This window comes from Typopeltis vanoorti, chromosome 22 (genome assembly GCF_054136105.1).
Source record: "Typopeltis vanoorti isolate ZY-2024b chromosome 22, IOZ_Tvanoo_1.0, whole genome shotgun sequence".
Lineage (NCBI taxonomy): Eukaryota > Metazoa > Arthropoda > Arachnida > Uropygi > Thelyphonidae > Typopeltis > Typopeltis vanoorti.
In genome coordinates, this window is record NC_143570.1 from 85,755,281 (window position 1) to 85,777,255 (window position 21,975).

At 33.1% G+C, this 21,975-nt stretch overlaps 1 protein-coding gene across 1 annotated transcript in view; it reads right to left on the bottom strand.

The window, feature by feature from the left end:
- Frl (formin-like protein) overlaps positions 1-21,975 on the bottom strand; it is a 516,064-nt gene that overhangs the window by 159,120 nt on the left and 334,969 nt on the right. The window contains 1 exon segment of the mRNA XM_090412395.1: positions 5,607-5,705. Coding sequence (XP_090268521.1) covers positions 5,607-5,705 — 99 coding nt within the window.

The following is a 21,975-nucleotide window of genomic DNA, read 5'->3' on the forward strand; positions in this document are numbered from 1 at the left end:
TTTCAGTAATTTTACAAAGTATGCTAGTTAATGCGATAGGTCTGTAACTTTGACATTCTGCAGCATTTTTGTCAGGTTTCAGGATGGGTACAATAACTGATTTTTTCCATTCTTTTGGAAGTTTGCCCGTTCGCCAAGAGGTATTGTAATATGTAATATGTAATATAAGAATGTAATATGTAACTCTTAACACACCTACAGCCAATATATTATATTAGTATTATACCCTTCACTGGGAAAGATTTACATAAAAATAATAAAATTCATTATGCTTATTTTTTTGAAGGAAGAAACATATTAGTTGTCATCTAGATGACAACTAATATTACAATATAACATTAAATCATAACATTATAATGCTTTGACACAACTTTTAATATACGATGAATAATTTCTAATAATTCAGCATTTAAAACAAAGCATGCACATGCGCGCACACACACACACACAATCTACTAATTTTTAGAAAATCTGTAGGTAGTGCAAAGACTATTGTCAGTACATCAATCAGCAGTGAATTATGAAAATTGGTTAGAGCTCGCATTCAGAAATGGGTTGACAGAGAATCTCTACTTTGCAATGAACAGCATGAGTTTACTAAGGGAAGGTCATGTTTTAGCAACTTATTCACATTTCATAACAATGTTCTAGTTTTCTCTCTCTCATAGATTGGTGTGTGATTGGAATGGACTACCACTGTGTGCATTGAGTTAGACAAGGGGAATGGATACACCATGATGCTTTGGAATTTTACTAAGGCTTTTAACGGAACACAGCATTAAATACTGTTGCATAAGTTGGAGAATATGGGATCATATTATAAAATACTAGAATGGATAAGAAGTTAGCTGAATGACAGATATCAAAAAGTGGTATACAGGAGATGTGAGTCTACAAGATTTAAGGTAACTAATGGATTAATCATTGGTCCACTGTTAGTCAGTCTATACATTAATGATATTGGGAAGAATTTCACATGCCACATACAGCTATTTGCTGATGACACAAAGATAGGCAGGATAATCAGGAATTTGGCTGATATGCAGTACTTGCAGAATGATTTGAATAGTCTGGAACTGTGAGCATGTGAAAATGACTATCATTTCAATGTCAGTAAATGTAAAGTCATGTACTTTGGTCAGAATAGATATCCAATGTCTATTTATATTGGCATGATTATGCTAGAATAAACTGATCAGGGTAGGTATCTTGGAGTGTTATTAGACAGGAAGTTAAAATTCAAGGAGCATGTAGCAAAGATTTCAAATACAACTCAAAAATTGCAATGCTGAAACAAACTTTGAAATGTAAAGATAAAGATATCATTTTCTCTCTTTACAAGGTCTTTGATAAGACCTCACTTGGACAATTGTGTGCAGGTCTGGTCTAGTTTCCATTGTGACTCTGATACAGTGGAGAGTTTGTAAAGGAGAGCATTAAAAATGATATCAGGATTGTGGAATACTGATTATGAAGACAGATTGAGAATTTGTAGACTGCAGATACTAGCAAATAGGAGAAAGAGAAGTGATATGATTGAGATTTACAAACTTCTGAAAGGATTTCAGTTGATGGAATTTTTCATTTTATGGAGAGTGGGGAAAGGATGAGAGGGCATCATTCTTGGAAGCTGAGAATGAATGCTGCCAAGAAGGTGTGAGATCTAGTTTTCTCTCTCATAGATTGGTGTGTGATTGAAATGGACTGCCACTACGTGTGTGTGTGTGTGTGCGCGCGCGCATGCATGCAAGCAATGTGAATGAATTCAAAAACAAGTATGATAGCTGGTGCATGTAGTATGTGGCCTCCTTCAATGGGTTGGTTCCTGACTCCCTGGATAATAATAACACCCCTATAAAAATGCACCTACTTCTGAATACGAAGGCTGTTTCTGAAATCTTCTATTGTACTACAACTTCAGATCTAAACAAATATGCCTGTCCAATCTTAACAAAAAATCATGGTGACTTCTCATCTTGGAATTTTCAGATGAGCATGCAATCAAGATTCCATCACCACACCACTCAATCGAGGACACTAATTAGGTCTTTAGAATGCCACCTATTTTTTCACATTTGGTTTGTTTGTCACATGACCAAATGTGTCAGTTTTGATGGTGTGACAAAACTGATTCTTACTCTAGTCTCTAAAACTGACCAAATTTGGTCAGTTTTAAAGACTAGAATAAGAAACAGATGCCTATCTCCAATTTTTTTAAAACAGCTTTATGTTTTTCAAGAAGAATGGTACAAAATTCCACCAGAAACTATTCAAAACTTGAGTCCATTACAAGAAGAATTCAGCTTTACTAAAGACAAAAGTGTTTAACACCATATTAATAAAGAAATGTGTGTATATATAACAAGTGTTTCCATTATTTTGTTCAATCCCTGTATTTCCTCATCAAAACAACTCATTGTTTAGAGGAGGAAATGCATATACAGGAAAAACTATACAGCAGATTATCGCTATAGCAAAGATCTAAGGACAGAGAAATAGTTTGTTATAATGCAAGGTGAGCTATAGTGAATTTAAAAATACTAACCTGTGCACTCCATTTGTGAAACAAAAGAATAGTAGAATAAGGGAAAGCAAGTAAAACAGAAGAACATAAATTGTAGGAAATAAAAGAAATCATGGAAATTATACTGATACAAAAGAAGTTGCAAAAAATCATAAAGAAAATCAAACGAAACAGAAAAAAAGAAATTGCAAAAAACATAACAAATGAAATTCTGGGAAACAGAATGAAGAAATCACAAAAGTTCAAAAGATATCATCATGGGAAATAACACATATAACAAGAAATCACAAAAATCAAAGGGGACTGCAAGAGACAGAACAAAGGATTTTGTGAGAAATAAAAGTAATCAGAAATAGATCAAAGGAAATGGCAGGAATCATATGTAAGGCACATAAAATGACACCACGAGAAAGGACAAATACAAACAATAATAGGAGACAAGGAAAGAACTAAAGTAGGAAATTACAAAAATGAAAATTTAGAATTAATGCTTAAATTTCAAAATGTTACATTAGCTTAAAATAATGTCAATTACCTGAAATATTTGTAATAAACTAAATACTATATGCATAGTTTGTACCATTAAAATCAAAAATAACCTGAAAACTTCAGTCAGTTAGTCAACATAGTCACAAATCACAAAGGGAAGAGAAATGATGAACATAGTCAACATTCATGACTTCTTTTTCACAGTATTAACAACACCACACACTTTTATCACAAAAATATTTTATTAGCGTTAATAAAACATCTTTGTGATAAAAGTGTGTGTGGTGTTGTTAATACCATGAAAAATAAGTCATGAATAACCATCAACACCTAAGCATATCTATTTGTTAGTCAATATTGGTCAACCTTGGGGTGGGGGGGCACAGCTGGTGTGAATATCCTGATTGGGACAGGGACTGAATGATGTTCAGCAGGCATGTATTGATACTGTTCCCTTAGAAATGTAACTTACATAAATATTGCACAATATACAGTATTAACATACTGTAAGATTTGAAACTTATGAAATTTGTTTGGGCATCAGCTCATTTTGTGTTTGAAAGACTAACCACACAGTGTAAAAAACATTCTAAATTTCTGATTTAGAATTTTCTGTTTTTTAATTAATTTTTTTAAATTTTAATTGTAAAAATCTAAATTCTTACAGTTTGCACATATTTACAGTAGTTTATTATGAAGATTTTAGGTAACTAACATTAAGCTAATGTAAATATTAATTCTTGTAACTGAAGAATTTAGATTTTTAGGACAGAGATTTTTATTTTCTGTTATGTTACTTATCCTCTTCGTACCTCATGGTACACAAGGCCGAGATCCATTTTTAGATTTTTATAATTTCACACTATTATAGTTCTTCCTTATGCCCCTTATTATTGTGTATATTTATACTTTTTCATGCTGTCATTTTGTGTGCATTATGTATGGTTCCTGACAATTCTTTGGGTTCTGTCCTTAATGCCAGCTTCCTGTATGATTTCCTGCTAATTCCTTTTTCCTGCAATTTTCTTTGTCTCCTGATTGTGATATCATTTGTTAAGGAATTTAGTTCACTATAGTGAAGATTTTAGCTTTTACTGTTTGTAATATGAGCTTAAAATAGCATTAGTTCTATGGAGCTTAGGCCTGGGATTTTTAAAAGGTTCGTTATGGCACATCATTTCAATACACTGGTGTTCACAATGTACTGCATGTTTATCGTAATAATTATAATAATAATGCTTCCATGGCTTGATTCTTGATGGAGTTTTATAAAATTTAGTATTTAGATTACAAATACCAAATTTTTCTTGTTGTTATTGGATCATTTTAATGGCTGCATTAAGTTGTATTTTTATTATTAATTATTATTAAGCTGCACAAAATTATACTTATAGTAGATATAACAAGAACAGCTCTAAATGGTTCAATTGTTGCAATGGCCTAATTTGATGGAATATGATGTAATTTGGTATTTAGGATTACTACTAAAATTTTTTATGTTGTTTCAATTAGTCTATTTCAATGGCTGTATTAGACCAAACAAACTTAGGTTTATAGTAATAATATCAAAACAACTCTAAATAGCCCAACTGTTGTGATTAATGAGTTGTCACTATGCAAGAATGCTATTATGAAATGCAAACGTTTTTTATAACTGCAATCATTTCTTTACTTATTTAACAAAATTAGTAATATGAGCAACAATCCACTGCTCACAGAACATAGCAACTGCTAAAACTACAAACATTCAAATAACGTTCCTTTTTCTATTCTGTGCAGTTGTTATGCAGTTGCAGTGTGAACCCTACCAAGGAGAGTAGTTCCATGTGTACTGCTTTATTGTTAAATTCACTGGTGTTTTTTCCACTACAAACAAGAAATAATGACTGAATTGCCATTATGGAAAAAGATATAAATTACCAAATTGATAGTTAATTTCAGACAGCAATACTTTAAGGACAGTAATGCTACACTCTATTGGGCTATGTATATTTATAAATGTCAAGAAAATTGTGAGATATGAATGGACAGCATGGTCATCAGATTTCAAGCAAAGAAAGAAACTGATCAGATGACTTCCTGCACTATTTTACAAAAAAAGGATAAATTGGCAATTGCAAATCAAGAATGTGTTAGTCCATTCAGGATATGCAATTGCCAATTTATCCCCCCCCCTTTTTTTTTCCTTTTTGTAAATTAGTGCAGGAGCTGAAAGCATGTAACATTTATCCTTAACATTACTATAAACTATTGAAATTTATGTTACATTGTATTAGTTCTCCTCTGTAAGAGAGACAAGGAATTCTGGTAAAATATTTAACATTCTGAATTATTAATTGCTAAAGATTATAGTATTGGATTTCTTCTAGATGACTAATAAGGAAAAAATAAGAATGGCAACAAATTCAACATTCACAACATTCAAAGAGTGATTATTCATTATTTTCTGTTATGTTACTATGGTTACTTCACCATACTATTAGCAAAGGAGAAAAAAATATTGAGGGTAATATTAATAAACATTTGTTTAGAAATTCACTTAACAATTAACTGACCACATTCAACAAATATTCCAAAATTAAGAAATGCTTGCCTTGAAACGTTTGCTGCCATTAATATCATCAGTTCTATCTGGAAATGTTCCTTGTAGACCAAGCTTGAAGTGTTCTTCAAACTCAGCAAAGTCAATGATCTAAAATAAACAGAGAACCGCACTAAATGCATGATATTTTAGTCCATTTACTAATTTAATTTCCAAATGTAGAAATATTTCTACTTTTATTTCTCTATTAACTGGATAACTATTTAATATGAATTAAATGGTTATCCAGTACCTCAGCAGCTTATTAAATGTCACTATTACAAGAAAGGTGACTGGTTTGAATCCCACATAAGGTACGAATGTTTTTAAAAGCTCTTCTAAAAACAAGCTAACATTGCTATGTACCATTCTGCTTTTATACTGTGTGTGTAGGTGACAGTCTGATTCAAGTAAATCTTTTATATTCTAATTATTGAACTTTAATTTCCTAAGGATCAATGCCACACTGGTGCATAATAATTCATTATATTAAAAAACAAGTAATAATCATTAGTTGTTTTTAAACTATCTGATGGGTACATTTTGATGAGATACAACATTACCATTTAAGGTAATGTATTTTTAAATCATTAGAAAGAAAATCAACAATTTTAATATATTTTTTGGAAATATATTGATATATGAACCACAAAATAAGTATATATACAATACAAATGATGAAGAGGTGCACAGGCAATCTTATTCGTAACTGCATCAAGCTGAAAAAGAAATCTGGAATTTCTTTTTCAGTATTAGCTTCCTGTTTCTGGAGTGAGACTGTTGGTCATGCAACTGATGAGCTCAACAGAAAAGCACTCACGATCATAAAGTTCAGATATGGTGAAATTATCAAATGGAAGAATGGACATAGGTGTTTAGGATGCTGTTGACATTTTTTTAGCTGACATCTCAGCATAAGAGGATCACAGAACAGGTGTGGAGGCAGCTAACTTTCCTTTTGCATCCTGATATATTTTGTTTCATTTTAATCTTTTGTATCTCTTTTTCATCTTTCCGCTACTGACATGCATAAGAGTAAGCTAGATTATCTCCTTGACAGCTGACACATTTAACTTTCTTTGCAGAATAAGATTTGTTATGCTTTTTACTACCATGTCAGGCACAGGTGGTAGCACGACAGGCAGTTTGGGCATGCCCATAATTCTGACAAAGTATCTTAGTGGATTAGGGATGTACAGTCTAATAGGACAGTTGAGATATCCTGCTTTTATTAGAGGCTTAGGTGTATCAAAAGAAAGGATGATGTTTCTGGTTGGAACCAGGTGACCATCCCTACATATCATGATGCATGTCACACCTGTCAACTCCCTGATCTTTAAGTTCTGAACATATTTCATCAGGAACATCAAGGAGATTCCATTCTGATTTCACTCCTCTAAAAGAGTTTTGTGTTTTAAGAGGTATCACTGTAATTGGTATTCCACCTATTGATGTAGTCATTAGAAATTTTCTCAATCCTTTCTTTTAGGCTTGCACGGTGATCCGAATGCATTTTTGAAAATTATGGAGACAACTATCGTGTTTGAATAAAAACTTTAGTTTAATATAACTAAAATCTACATTCGACGTTTTGACCTTTATGTCAAGGTCATCTTCTGGAGCATACAACTATATACACAGGAAACAAGCTATACTACAATCAAACTGGTTTGTTAAAGACACTGGCCAACTGCTACAACAATTGTTGGTCGGACCTCTGGTGAGAAAAAAAATAAAAATAAAAAATAAAAAAAATAAAATAAAATTTAAAAAAAAAAATTAAATTAAATTAAAAAAAAAATTATACATCACGCTAGAGTCCTATTATTAGTGTTGTCTACTATATACATATATTAACATCATTCCGGCCAGTTGGTATGGAATGGTTTCTAATACTAGCTAAGGATTGGCTAGAGTCCTGACTTATGCTGGATCTTTCATATTAGGTAGGCTGAATGTGTGCCATCCAGATCCTTGGAATTTTCATGCCATCTTTGTTGTTGATATTTGGGTGGTTTATCAGGATTTCGCAGGATTCCTTAAATTTCCTTTCGTGCCAGGTTTTTGTGCAGTGTAAGGAGCAGGTGCTTTTCCAGTTTTCTCAGTTCTGCTGACCAGATGTTTCAACAAGAATATCACCAGAATGCGGTTTCTTGACTGTTTTGGGAGATCCTGTCAGCCCTTCTAAACTCTTATGAGTAAAGAAGGCTAATATTTTCCCTATCAGCTTTTCACCTGTTGCATGGATGATGAGAAACACTGGTACATTTGTACTAGTATTATATATCTTTTGTTTCTTACTTCTGTTATCACATTATGTATCTATGATATAAGTACTTGTTTGGGACTTTGCAAGGGCTCCTGAAACATTTGAGGATGAAAAATTCATGCTCAAGAGATTTTTTTGTTCAGAGACAGAGATACTTACCCACCAAAGAGCAACACATGGACACCCACTGACTGGCAAGCAATGATTGTGCTCAAGAGTGGAACGTCAGGACTACTCCAGATGCTATACTAGAACTGCAGCAAGCCTTGAGCCCTGTTCATAGACCATGGGGTAGGAGACTTACTGGAAAACTGTTGACCCTTGCAAGGCAAGTCCACTAGCTGATTTATCCTAATTGGGCAATCTAGGACTGTCCATCTTGCCAAACCAGATGCCAAAGTAATGCAAGATTACTACAAAGATCTCCCTTTCTGGAAGTGGGGATGGGTCACAGTGCATGGCAAACATGCGGACAGGGTGTTGAATCACATTGTAGTGGTCTGGAATAAAGGACAGTAAAAAAAAAAAAAGACTCAGGAGAAGCAGAGCAAAGAACACAGGAAGAAAAGCAAAGAAAAAAGAGGAAGAATGAAAAGGGCCAGTACCATTACTTAGAGGTCCCCTATACCATGAACAGGTGCCCTACAGGAAAGGGTACACTCATAAGATTCTGCTTCTATGTAGGGATGCTCTGCAATTCACAGGGAACTTCTACACTGCTGTAGATACTAATACAACCTGATTCTTAACATAGCACAAAAGCAGATATCAACATTACCTATTGCATATTAAAAGAGACCATGAAAAGAGTTTGTTACAGTGGAGAGTTTTCTATAGCAAATTTCCTTTAAAATAGCAATGTGTCTATGAGGGTTTGGTGGAAATTGACAGTTGACCATATATGACATCAAATGCCAATGTAGAGTGAAACTTCCTACTTGATATAATAGCGCTCAGTTAATCAAAGTTTATACTTCAGTACAAAAGTATAAAGTATGGCAGGATTTTGAACTTATCACAATTGAATGATTAATAGGATTGCATTTTGTAACTTTTTTTTTTTGAATCTTGTGCTTTATAAGTATTTTTACAAGACCAGAATCAATCCATCTGTTACAATGTTTGAAGTCTCTGTATTAATGAATATAGTGTAGATCCTCAGATTCTCTAAGTGTAAGTGGAATGTTAATGGACGCTCATTTTTGCTGGTATGCTGAAATGACAACTTGTTGGAAATTATGTTTAGTCAATTTATGAGATGTTCAAAATGTTTAACAGACAAAAGAAAGAGGGTCAAATAAAAATAAATTTAGAATAGCTATAAGTTTGTTTATTTCCAATTAATTAAAATTAAACAGTTCACAAGAATGCATTTTGCATTCAAATAATAAAAATAAGAAATAAAAAAAGCAAGTTTTAAACAAACTGAAAGACATATGAAAGAATATTTGACCCGTGGAAGAACTAATTTACTTTCGAGCATATAATATGGCAAATTATTGGAATTCAAATGAATCAACATATAATTAGAGTAATACAATATGTACAATTGTATGCATAATGATGATGCAACGTGATGAGATTTCACAATGGCTGGGGTGTCGCCTGAACAAGGCTCTTACTGTTTTCATTGGGAAACCAGGACAAATAAGTGAAAAGTCAGTTACTGGAAACTCCAACTCAACATCTAGCACAAGAAGAATGAACCTAATATCAAAAGAAAGGAACTATCAACATAAGCAATATTAATGGAAAGGAAATTGAATTGTGTCCCATGTGGACATAACTGACATTACTGAGACAAAAAATACAAAAACAGGTAAAATTCTACTAAATAATAAGCATGGAATGTTAGGTTTGAGCAATAGTGATCAAGGAAAGAAAAGAAAGGAGTGATGATAGCATTCAACATCAAATATCTGTGAAATTTCTGCTCAAGATATAGACTTGTCATTACTAACACATTATGTTCCAGCATAAAGATATGCACAAGTTCACATAGAGAGAAGACACAAGAAATAAGAAAAGCATCATTGATTCATTGATTATGTCATTGTCGATAGTGAAATCTTCATGCTGGTTCAGGATACAAGAGCCTACAGAGGATTCGAAACTGGAAGTGACCATCAGTTTTAAGTAGGATAAAAAGAAATATGACATTGAAAAGAACAGTATGAAAAAGTTTTTAAAAGAATTAAAGTTGAGCAGCTTTTATAGATAAACTGTAAACTAAACAAAAAAAAAAAAAAAAATTGAAGAAAAAAAAATGAAGCAGCTCAAAAACAATAACCCATCTTGGAGTCTCAGACAAACTGAAGAAAACACAGACTGATTCAGCTAGCAAGGCATGTGTAGTTGTCTGCAAGTATAGAAAAATAAAATCATGATGGCCACAAGAAGTTAAAGAAACAGTCCTGAAAAAAGAACAAAACATACCAAATGCTCCTGGCAAATGTCAGCAGATACTCTAAAAGAACACACACAAAACAAAAAAGAAAATGCAAGACAGCTATGTGGAAAAAGTAACTAAACAAGTCATGAGAAGATTGGTAAGAACATACAAAATAAATATCAGGAAATAACTGATGCAAAATGTTCCAGAGGCTATCAAAAAAAAATTGGAAATGGAGCAAAGCATACTGTAAAAGGAATCAAAGATGTTAAAAGTGATGAAAACTGAAGATTAGGATAATCTATATGTATGGAGTAATTACTTCCAAATATGGAGGTATAAAAGTTTTGAAGTGGCTCAGAAGACATGGTCAGAAGGTCAAATTAGAGATAATTGGAATAATCCCAATCTATAAAAAAAAAATGGAATAAAACTGCATATGAAAATTACAGAGGAATTTCTTTTCTAAGTGATCCAGGTATGATTTATGCAAGCATAACTGAAAAGAGGCAGAAAAACAATGGATGAAAAACTTGAAGCTGGATTCAGGTCATATAGAGGTTGTCAAGATTAGATTTTCACTTTATGATAAAGAACTAAGAAATCATGGGGATATAACAGGGATCAGTACTCGAGTTTTTTAGATCTGGAAAAAGCAGGCGAGATGCTCAGAGAAAAACTTTTCAAAATGATACATTATACTGGATAAATGGAACATTATACAGAGCAACACATTGCCAATATGTGTTGCTCAGTAATAGATATGTCACAGGTAGTATTGAAAGAAATACAGGAAGACAGCATGATATAAAATTAGGTGTACGACACAGGTATATGTTATCTCTGCTCTTATTCATCATTTGTATGATCGCATTATGAAAGAAAGTGGCATTAAACCTGACATTAGAATTGAAGATATCAAACTTAGCTCTTTGCTTTATCAGATGATGTTGTCATCATCAAATTCTTGACATGTACCCTCAAGGAGTGTGTAGGATGTGATAGTACTACATGATACACTTATCATTACTAACTTCCTATCAACAATTTTCCTCTAAATCAATCTGTTACCTGTCAAGACTCCAACATTATCAGATCTTATATTTCTATCTTCTAAGGCCCTTTTTACTATATCAACCTACCTATATCTTGGTCTTCCTCTGAGTCATTTTCCTGCAAACCTGGCAGAGAAAACTTGTTTTGCTTATCTCTCCTTTCCCATTCTGTTTAAGTGACCATATCAACTGAGATTAGGTATCCTAACAATGTCAAGTTTTTCCAACTGAGAGGAGACCTTCACATAGCCATTACAGGAATGCGTAGAACCGACCAGGGTTTCTGACCTAATGTCCAATCCTCACCTTCTCGTGGTGAACCCTGTTGGGTATCTACCTGGATACTGAACGAATGAGGATGGGTAGCAATTTGGGATTTAGCCGACCAAATTGTATTCTTATTGGTTAAACCAAAATACAGAATGATGGTACAACATGACAAAATTTCATGCTGGCTGGGGTGTCGTCTGGTTAAACAAGTCCCCGTTGTTTTCGCCAGGGAACCAGGGCAAACAGCAAAAAGTCAGCTACTGGAACAAATCTGAAAACACACCCCAACTCAACATCACCAGAGTTAAAGATCGGTACTATCAACATAAGAAGCCTGAATGGCAAAGAAATGGAGCTAGCTGAGGAATTAGATAAGTACCAGATCAACATAATAGAGGTAACTGAAACAAAAAAGACAAAAACTATCATCATCATCATCATCATTAAATTCCTGCCATGTACCCTCAAGGGGTGTACAGGATATGATAGTACTACATGAAAAATTTACATCATTACTAAGACAAAAACTAGAGAGATCTTTCTGAGCAATAAATACAAAATGTTACATTCAGACAATGACAATCAACGAAAAGGAGCAGCCATAGTATTCAACACAAAATGTGAGGCTAATCTTCTTGAATGGCAGGCAGTCTCAAGTAGAGTAATATGGGCAAATATGAGAATGGGGAACTGGACAATGAGACTTATTTGTGCCTATGGTCCCACAGAAGGTTCTACTAAGGTAGAAGTGGAGGAATTTTTTGATGCTTTAGAAAAAGCAACTGACACAATGAAAAAGGAAAAGTGGTCCTTGTTGGGGATCTAAATAGCAGAGCAGGAAATGATTGTCAGTCATACAAAAATATTTTGGGAAAATTTGGAGCAAAGCTAATAATAATGGCAAATATCTGTTGGATTTCTGCTCAGGACATGGACTGGTTATTATTAACACCATGTTCCAACATAAAAATGTACACAAATTCACATGGAGAGAAGAGGGAAGGAATAAGAAAAGTCTCATTGACTATGTTATTGTTGATAGTGATGTTTTCTCCCTGGAGCAGGACACCAGAGTGTACAGAGGATTTGAAATTGGAAGCAATCACTATTTAGTCTTGAGCAGGATAAAATTGAATTTCATATTGAAAAAAAAATAACATGTAAGAAAGTTTTAAAGCGAATAAAAGTGGAGCAGCTCTCAGATGTGAACTGTAGACTAAAATACGCAAAGATTATTGAAGAAAAAATTAAAGAGTTTGAGAACAGGAACCAAACCTTGGAGATTTAGTGGCAAGCCTTGAAGAAAACCCTGATTGATTCAGCCAGAGAGGCATGTGGTGAGGTTGTGTGTAAGGATAAAAAAATCAGAACTCCCTGGTGGACACAGGAAGTTAAAGAGGTAGTGAAGGAAAAGAAGAAAGCATATCAAAAGTTCCTGGCAAATAAGTCAGCTTGTGCTCTCAGAGAATACAGAGACAAATGTAAGAAAGCTAAACACTGTGTAAAACTAGCTAAACAAAAGTCAATGGAGGACTTTGGCAAGAACATAGAAAATAAATATCAAGAAGGTGGCAAAATATTCTGGAGGTTGTTGAAGCTTAGGAATGGAGGAAAGAGTGCTGTAAAAGGAATCAGAGATGATAAGGGTGTCATGAAAATGGGAGAAAAAGATACCCTTGAAGAATGGGGTAATTACTTCGAAAAATTGCTAAATGAAAGAAGCAGTGATAGCACAGTGGTAAAAAACACTCAACAGACATACAGTCAGGAATACATATCCATACTTGAAGTAGAAAAAGCCATCAAAGGCTTGAAATGTGGAAAGGCAGCAGGAGTAGATGATATTCGACCAGAAATGCTGAAGTATAGTGGTATAAATGTCTTACAGTGACTGCACTGCATAGTTCAGAAAGCCTGGACAGAGGGACGAATTCCCGATGATTGGATAGAGCTCTAATAGTACCCATATATAAAAAGGGAAATAAAACTGAATATTTAAGTTTTGTCGATTTGGAAAAGGCATATGACAAGGTGCCAAGAGAGAAGCTATTCAATACGCTGCAGTTATATGGTGTGAATGGGGCATTATATCAAGCAATACTTAGTCTTTATTTGAGTTGTAAGTCAGCAGTTAGAATTGAAGGAAGTTCAGGAAGATGGTTTAATGTTAAATCTGGTGTGAGACAAGGATGTACATTATCCCCTCTATTATTCATTATCTATATGGTTCACATTATGAAGGAAAGTGGTATTAAACATGATATTATAATTGGAGATGTTAATGTCAGCTGTTTGCTTTATGCGAATGGTGTTATACTTCTAAATAAATCCGCTACAAGTCTGCAAGATTCTCTGACTAAATTGAATAACTGTTGTAATAGATATGGTATGAAAGTCAACAATAAAAAGACAAAGACAAAGAAAATAGGCAGAATCATTGAAAATGTCAACTGTGTTGTGAATGGAGAACCTGTGAAACAAGTAAAATATTTCAGCTACTTAGGCACAATTTTTAGTGAAGATGGTAAATTAAATACGGAAATAGACAACAGAATCAACAAAGCTGGTATGGTAGGAAGTCAACTGAATAAATTCATGTGGAATAAGAGAGAAATTATTCGGAACAATAAATTAGCTGTATTCAAGCCAGCTTTAACTTATGGATCTGAGAGCTGGGTCAGAAGTAAAACACTTGACCAAAGACTAGAGACCGCAGATATGAGATTCCTGAGAAAGATTAGAGGCATGAACAGATGGCATCAATGGCAATATCATATTAAAAACGAGGATATTAGCAATGAACTTGACATTGTCAGCATCCAGGAGTGCGTTAGCAGAGCTAATCTCAGGTGGTATGGTCACTTAAACAAAATGGACGAGGAAAGATTAGCGAAACAAGTGTTCTCTGCCAGGTTGGCAAGAAAACGAACCAGAGGAAGACCAAGACATAGGTGGATTGATAGGGTACAAAGTGCCTTAGACGATAGAAATATAAGATCTTATAGTGTTGGAGTCTTGAACACGTAACAGACTGATTTGGAGGAAAATTGTAGATAGGAAGTTAGTAATGATGTAAATTTTTCATGTAGTACTATCATATCCTGTACACCCCTTGAGGGTACATGGCAGGAATTTGACGATGATAATGATGATGTAATTTTAATATGATGCCATCTGTTCATTCCCCCTAATCTTTCTCAGGTTTCTCATATCTGTGGTTTTTAGTCTTTGGTCAAGTGTTTTATTTCTAACCCAGCTCTCAGATCCATAAGTTAAAATTGGTGTGAACACTGTCTTGTATACAGCTAATTTAGTGTTCTGACTAATTTCTCTCTATTCCATATAAACTAAAAATCGTGCCTAAGTAGTATGATGTTGTACCCTAAATAACAACTGAAACAAATGTGGCATGAAAATTAGCAATATAAAGACCAAACTATGAAAATATGCTGCATTCTCAGTGGAGAACCTATAGAACAAGTAAAAATATTTCAGCTATTTAGGTACAGTTTTCAGTGAAGATGGCAAATTAAGTATGAAAATTGAGAAGAGAGTAAGCAAAGCTATAATGGGGGGGGGCATGCTGAATGAATTTATAAGGAATAAGAAATTAGCCAAAATGCTAAACCTGGAGTATACAAGAAAGTATTCAAACCAGTTTTAAGTTATGGATCTGAGAGTTGCATTAGGAATAAAGCACTTGATCAAAGATAAGAGAGCACAGATATGAAGGTTCTGAGAAAAATTAGGAGAATAAACCAATGTCATCAATGGCAGAATCATAGTAAAAATGAAGATATTAGGAAGGAACTTACATTCTGAGCATTCAAGAATGTGAGCAGGTCTATCCTATGGTGGTGTAGTGACTAAAGCAGATTGGAAGAGAAAAGAATAGAAAAAAAAAGAGCAAGTGTTTTATGTCAAGATGGCAGGGGAAAAAAAGTCCAAGAGGAATGTCGATGTTTAGGTGGACTGATTCAGTCAGAAGTACTTTAGAATAACAAAACATTAACTAAGACAAAATTGGAGTGCTGACAAGTAATAGATTAATTTGGATGAAAATTGTTGATAGGAGTTTAGTAATAATATAAACTTAATTTTTTCAGGGGCTCACATTGGTGAGTATGGGCATGGCAAACCCGAGATACCCAAGCTAGACCTGATCTTACTTCATACAATATGCACTCTGTATATCATATCTGGAGACTGGTCTTCTAGTCTTCTTTCCCTCTACTCTCTCTTACTTCTTATCCCCCTCCCCAGTACTATTAGAACAACTCAATGGCGAGGGAGTGACTCTTTCCTCTCAAACTGTAGTTTCCACTATCTACTAAAAAAGGCAAGCCTAGTTGTCTTAAGGTGGCAGTCCCACTACTAGGATACCTATCGTCATGCTAGTCACTTGACATAGGGAAAGACATATTACTTTCAAGTCTCATCAAAATCCAAACTGAACAGAAAACATGGGAAATGACTGCAAACTGGAAAACTTTGGAAAAAGAAAAACATAGTGAAATATGCTACATGGAGCATTAGAGGCATAGCACATAAAGAAGAATTAGATAAAATTTTAAATGACGAAAATATATAAATTTTTGTTCTTAAAGAAACAAAAAAGAAACTTAAAGGAACAAAAGAAACAGCTAACTACAATATGATATATAGTGGAGTGGACAAACAAATACATGTGAAAGCTGGTGTAATGATTTGGATCCATAAATCAATTAAAGCAAAAATAACTCATTATACATACTGGAATGAAAGAATATTAGAAGTTCGATTAAAATTAAATAAAGAAAATTTAACAGTTGTTGGAGTGTATGCCCCTGAAGGAGGAAAAGAAGAAGAAAATGATTACTTTAACAGAGTTACAAGGAATATATGAAAAATTAAATAAAACAGACCATATAATTATAGCTGGAGATCTTAATGCCAGAATAGGAATTAAAAAAAAAATAAATAAATAACAATAATATACAAAAATTCGGAGAACCAACAGTAAACAAAAATGGAAAGCAACTCATTGATTATACAATATATAATAATTTAAAAATAATGAATACATTTTGCAAACATAAAAATATACATAAATATACGTGGTGTGCAAGAGGACAAAAATCAATAATAGAGTACTTTATAGCAAATGAAAAAGCAGCAAACCTCTTCCTAGACGTTAAAGTTAGAAGAGGGCTAAAAATTGACACAGATCACTATTTAGTACAGGCAAAACTAAGATTTCCACCAAGCTGGCTACAAAAAATACAAAAAAAATAAACAAACTAGAGAAACAAAATCTAGTTACAAAGTAAGACTACTAAATGGTTCAAGTATAATAAATTTATACCAATAGAGGATTAATAACTACTTAGAAAAAATACAAGAAAATGAAGACATTGAGAAAGAATGGAATAATATAAAAGAAATTATCACATCAGCAGCATATGAAAGTCTAGGAACACACATAAAATATCATAAAAATAAAATAAATTACATATATGGGATAATGAAATAAAAACAATAATTGAAAATAAAAAGCTGGCTTTTAACAGATGGTTAAGTAGCAAAAAACAAGATGAAATTGAATATAATAAAAGACGAGCAATAGCCAAAAGAGAAACCAGAAAGAGACACAGAGAAAGCTGGAAAAAATTTGTATCATATCTAGAAAATGACATATACAAAATTCTAAAACACATGAATGCAGATATAAAAGAAACTGCAAATATAAATTGTGAAATAGATGTAAAAGAATTCTTGGATTACTTTATAGATCTTTGGATGGATAATACTGACATCCAAAATAATTACACCAGAAACTTACAAAATATCTTAAATGATATGATAACAATGAAAGAATTAAAGGACAACCTAAATAAAATAAAAAATGACAAATCGGCAGGAGAAGATGGGATAAACTCCAAACTGAATAAATTTGCTGGAAAAAAAATTTCATCAGATTACTAAAATTTTAAAATAAAATATATACAAATGGACAAATACCAATCGAATGGAATACAAGCATAGTAATACCTATATTTAAAAAAGGGGATAAAACAAAACCGGCTAACTAGAGAGGTATTAGTTTATTGAATACATGCTACGAAATATATAGTAGAATACTTAATGAAAAACTAAAAATATACAGTGAAAAAATATTATTAGAATGTCAAAATGGATTTAGAAAAGGATGCTCTACAATGGATGCAGCTTTCTGTTTAAAACTACTTATAGAAAAAAGAAGAGAATTTAATTTGTAAACTCATCATTTGTTTATAGATTACAAAAAAGCATATGACAGAGAGATATATATACTGTTTGTTATATTACAAAGAATAAATATACCTAATATTTTACTACATGAAATATTGAATATATATAAAGATAATGAAATAAAAATAAATGAAAAGTTGTCTGAAAAAAATCTATAAACCAAGGAGTAAGACAGGGATGTCCTCTGTCTCAAACACTATTCAATATTTACATTAATGAAATATTAATACAGTGGAACTCCTTAAACAATCAAGGTATAGAAATTTTCCGGAAGAACAAAATAAATACACTATTATTTGCAGATGATCAGGTAATAATATCAGATAAGGAAGACAATTTACAAAGAGCAATGTAGAATTTAAACATTATAGTAGAACAGTTTGGAATGAAAATTTCCATAGATAAAACTAAAACAATGGCATTTTGTGGACAAACTCCAGTTAGAAGCAAAATAGTTATTAATAATAATATAACAGAACAGATAAATACTTTCAGTTATCTTGGATGTGAAATATCATATGAAGGAGAAAAAGACATAAAATTAAAAACTTCAAAATTTTACAGATTATAGGCCTGATAAATAGAACACTCAACCCAAATATAGTACAAAAAGAAACACGCTTGAAAATGTACAACACTTTAGCAGTGCCCACATTATTATATGGCAGTGAAATTTGAGGAATAAACAAACAAGATAAACAAAGAATAAAAACAAGTGAAATGAGATTTATGAGAACTGCAAAATACACATTATTAGATCAAAAAAGGAACAAAGACATTTTAAAAGAACTAAAAACAAAATCAATAGAAGAAAAACTAAACAATTATAAACAAAAATGGATTGAACATGTAAGCCGAATGGCCAACACCCGACATCCAAAACAAATACTAACATATAAGCCAACTGGAAAAAGAAGGCAGGGTAGACCTCAAAAGAGGATATTGGATAGAAAAAGAGACCTGCACAGACCAATATGGTCTATATCCATAATTAGCATTATGATGATGATAATTATGTAGTATTGTTGTAGTAGCCTGTACCCACAATGAAGGTACATATGAGGATATCGATGGTGATGGTGATTTGGATGGATAATACAACAATGCAAACAAAAGAACAATGAAAGAATTTTCAGAATTTTTTGATTGGGCATTTGGCCTGGGGTTTCAACAAAAAATTGCCCATATGCAACTTTGAGTCTGACATCCCAGAAATATAGCTAAGTTATAAATCAGCCATCTAAGATATATGTAGATAACTCTTATCATTAAATAAGGAGGAAGCAGGCTTATATATTGATTCCATTGGTATATATGATCTGTGAATCATAATATCAAATTTATATATCCGGCCAATTTTCAGTCAAGAATATATCCCATCCCATCTTTTTTTTTTTGTTATGCTCACAGGCCTGTCATGGCCAAGTAATCTGGCATCTTATAATTCCACGTTAGATCTTCAAGCTTATACCTGATTGGTTGTCTACTAATCACTTCTGATATTTCCATTTTTATTATTACACCCTCCATGGAGTCGATAGACTCATCGTGGGAGGTTCATTCAAATGACCACATATTTATCATATAGAATCTTAAAGTCCTTAATACTCCTTGCATTAACAACACATTCTGGTAATGCATTCCATTCACTGACAATTCTCCATATATAAAAATCTACTCCTCTCACCCTTGTTCACCACACTTTTACATAATTTCCAGGAATGACCTCTGGTTCTTCCCCTCTCACCTTCTACTCTTTTTATAATCCCCTCTGGATTAATCTGATAAAATCCTGTCACCAACCTAAATGTCTCTATCATATCACCTCTCTTCCTCCTATCCACCAAACTATGCAATCCACATTTCTTCAACCTCTCTCCATAGCCAGCATTCCAAACCCCTAATATTGTCTTAGTCACTCATCTCTGAATCCTCTCCAATGTCTCCACATCACACTGAAAACCAGGTGACCAGATCTGAGCACAAAAGTCCAAGTGTGGTCTGACCAGTGCCTTAAACCACTTCTTTATCCTTGCACATTAGAATACTCCTTATCATAACAGTACTATGATGTGCAACCATTGCAACACTAGCAACATGCCCTCTATACTTCAGTCTACTGTCAACCATCACTCCCAAATCTCTAATCTCATCCACCTCCTGCAGTACAGCACCATCGATATAGTACACAGCCTTATATTTATGCACGAGAAAATGCAACTCCTTGCACTTATTGATATTAAAACTACAACCCCACTCTTTTGTCCAAGTAAAAAGTCTATTCAAATCTTCCTGAAGGGATTCAGCATCAGCAGTGCTACTTATAATTCTTCTCAACTTTGCATCATCAGCAAATAACTGAAGATCCCCAATCAGTCCACATGATATATCATTTACAAACAAACAAGTTAAACAGCAGGGGCCCAAGAACAGAACCCCGGGGCATGCCACTAGTTATCTTTCTTTTTTGAGACACTGCTCCATCATACACAACTTGTGGGTATCGTTCAGAGAGCCAATCTCTGATCCATCTAATCAATATATTATCTATTCCCATCCTCTGCAGTTTGTACACCAACTTATCATGTGGTAATCTATCAAATGCTTTTGCGAAGTCTAAAAATATCACTGTATATGATTCTCCCTTATCTAACACACTCGTCACCTTATCATAAAATGCAAGTAAATTACTAAAACAGGACCTACCCTTTACAAATTCATGCTGACCATCATAAAGAATGCCATGTCCATCAACCCAATTCTGTATTCTATTCCTTACCAATCTCTTCAATACCTTGACAACCTGCAGTTACACAGACTTTATTGGCAAATGTGTTGGAAATGAAATACTTCTCTTGTATATTACCTTCTGTATTTGATTAACTATGTTATCTGTAATAGTACAACACATAAAAATTAGAGAGTTATACTCTATCAATTTTAATATTAATTGTAATGCTGCAGATAGTGCATTTATGCAGGATCTTCTGAATCTAAAACCTTGTTGCTCATCATTTAGTACAGAGATTTATTTATGATTTCTTGAATAAGTTTTGTATGCCTGATCCCTCTGGAATTAACTGGATCTGTTTTATCTCATTTTTTAAAAATTGGTGGCGTGATATTTTTCTCCATCCATCTCGTATTTTTTTAGAAAAACATTGAAAAAAAAACAAACGTTAACTGAAATATTTCTCGTCCTCCATATTTTAACAACGCACTCTGTATTTTGTCTATTCCAGCTGTTTTTATATTCCTTATTTTTCTTCAAATGTTTTCAATTTGCTGTGCTCATATATCTATTCTTCATCATTTTTCAAATTATCAGGTCAAGTTATTTTTTCTTCACCTTCATACAATTTACTAAGTGTTCTTCCTAACATTCTTTTTCAAAGCTATGTTTACATATATATATTTTTTTATGTGGCTCTTGAATGCATAAAAGTTTATTTGCACACTTGTAGTACCATTCGTCCTGTGAGTGGGATAATGAATTTTTTTTTCCCTTTTGCAATATTTACTTTTTTGTTTTATATATAGTCCAGAAACCCTGGCTCTAAAGACAAAACATGGAACATTTTTCAAGCTCCTATAGGCCTTAAATTAGTAGGACAGTGGCCTTACACGGTGATGAAATTCATTTATCACCTAAAGACAATTACAAACATTCATGCCCATGACAGAATTTGAATCCACAAGCTGCTGGCTTGAAAGTGGATATGTTAACCACTTTAAAAATCAATGAGGACAGCACTCATCCAACTTCAGTTCTTTGGTTTCTAATTAATCTCCATATTTGCTTCAGTGTGTCATAAAGATCATGTTAAAGATATTTTGAATAATTTGAGAATAAGTTTCACTTAAGCCTTTTTATCTCATATTTTTCTTCATTAGATTTATCTTGTAGATATGCTAAAAATGCTTCTTTTTTCTTTTGTGATAATAGTTTAACCACTTGATACCAAGGAGTCCATCCTTGCTTTTATTTCCAGCTGTTCCCTCTCCTAAAGTTTCATATGCTATTTGTCTATTATTTTAGAAGATTTCCTAGTTTTCATTGAAACTGAATTTTCTTAAATTGCTCTTTTATTCTTTATTAATATAATGTTTTAAAACTTTCTTCCC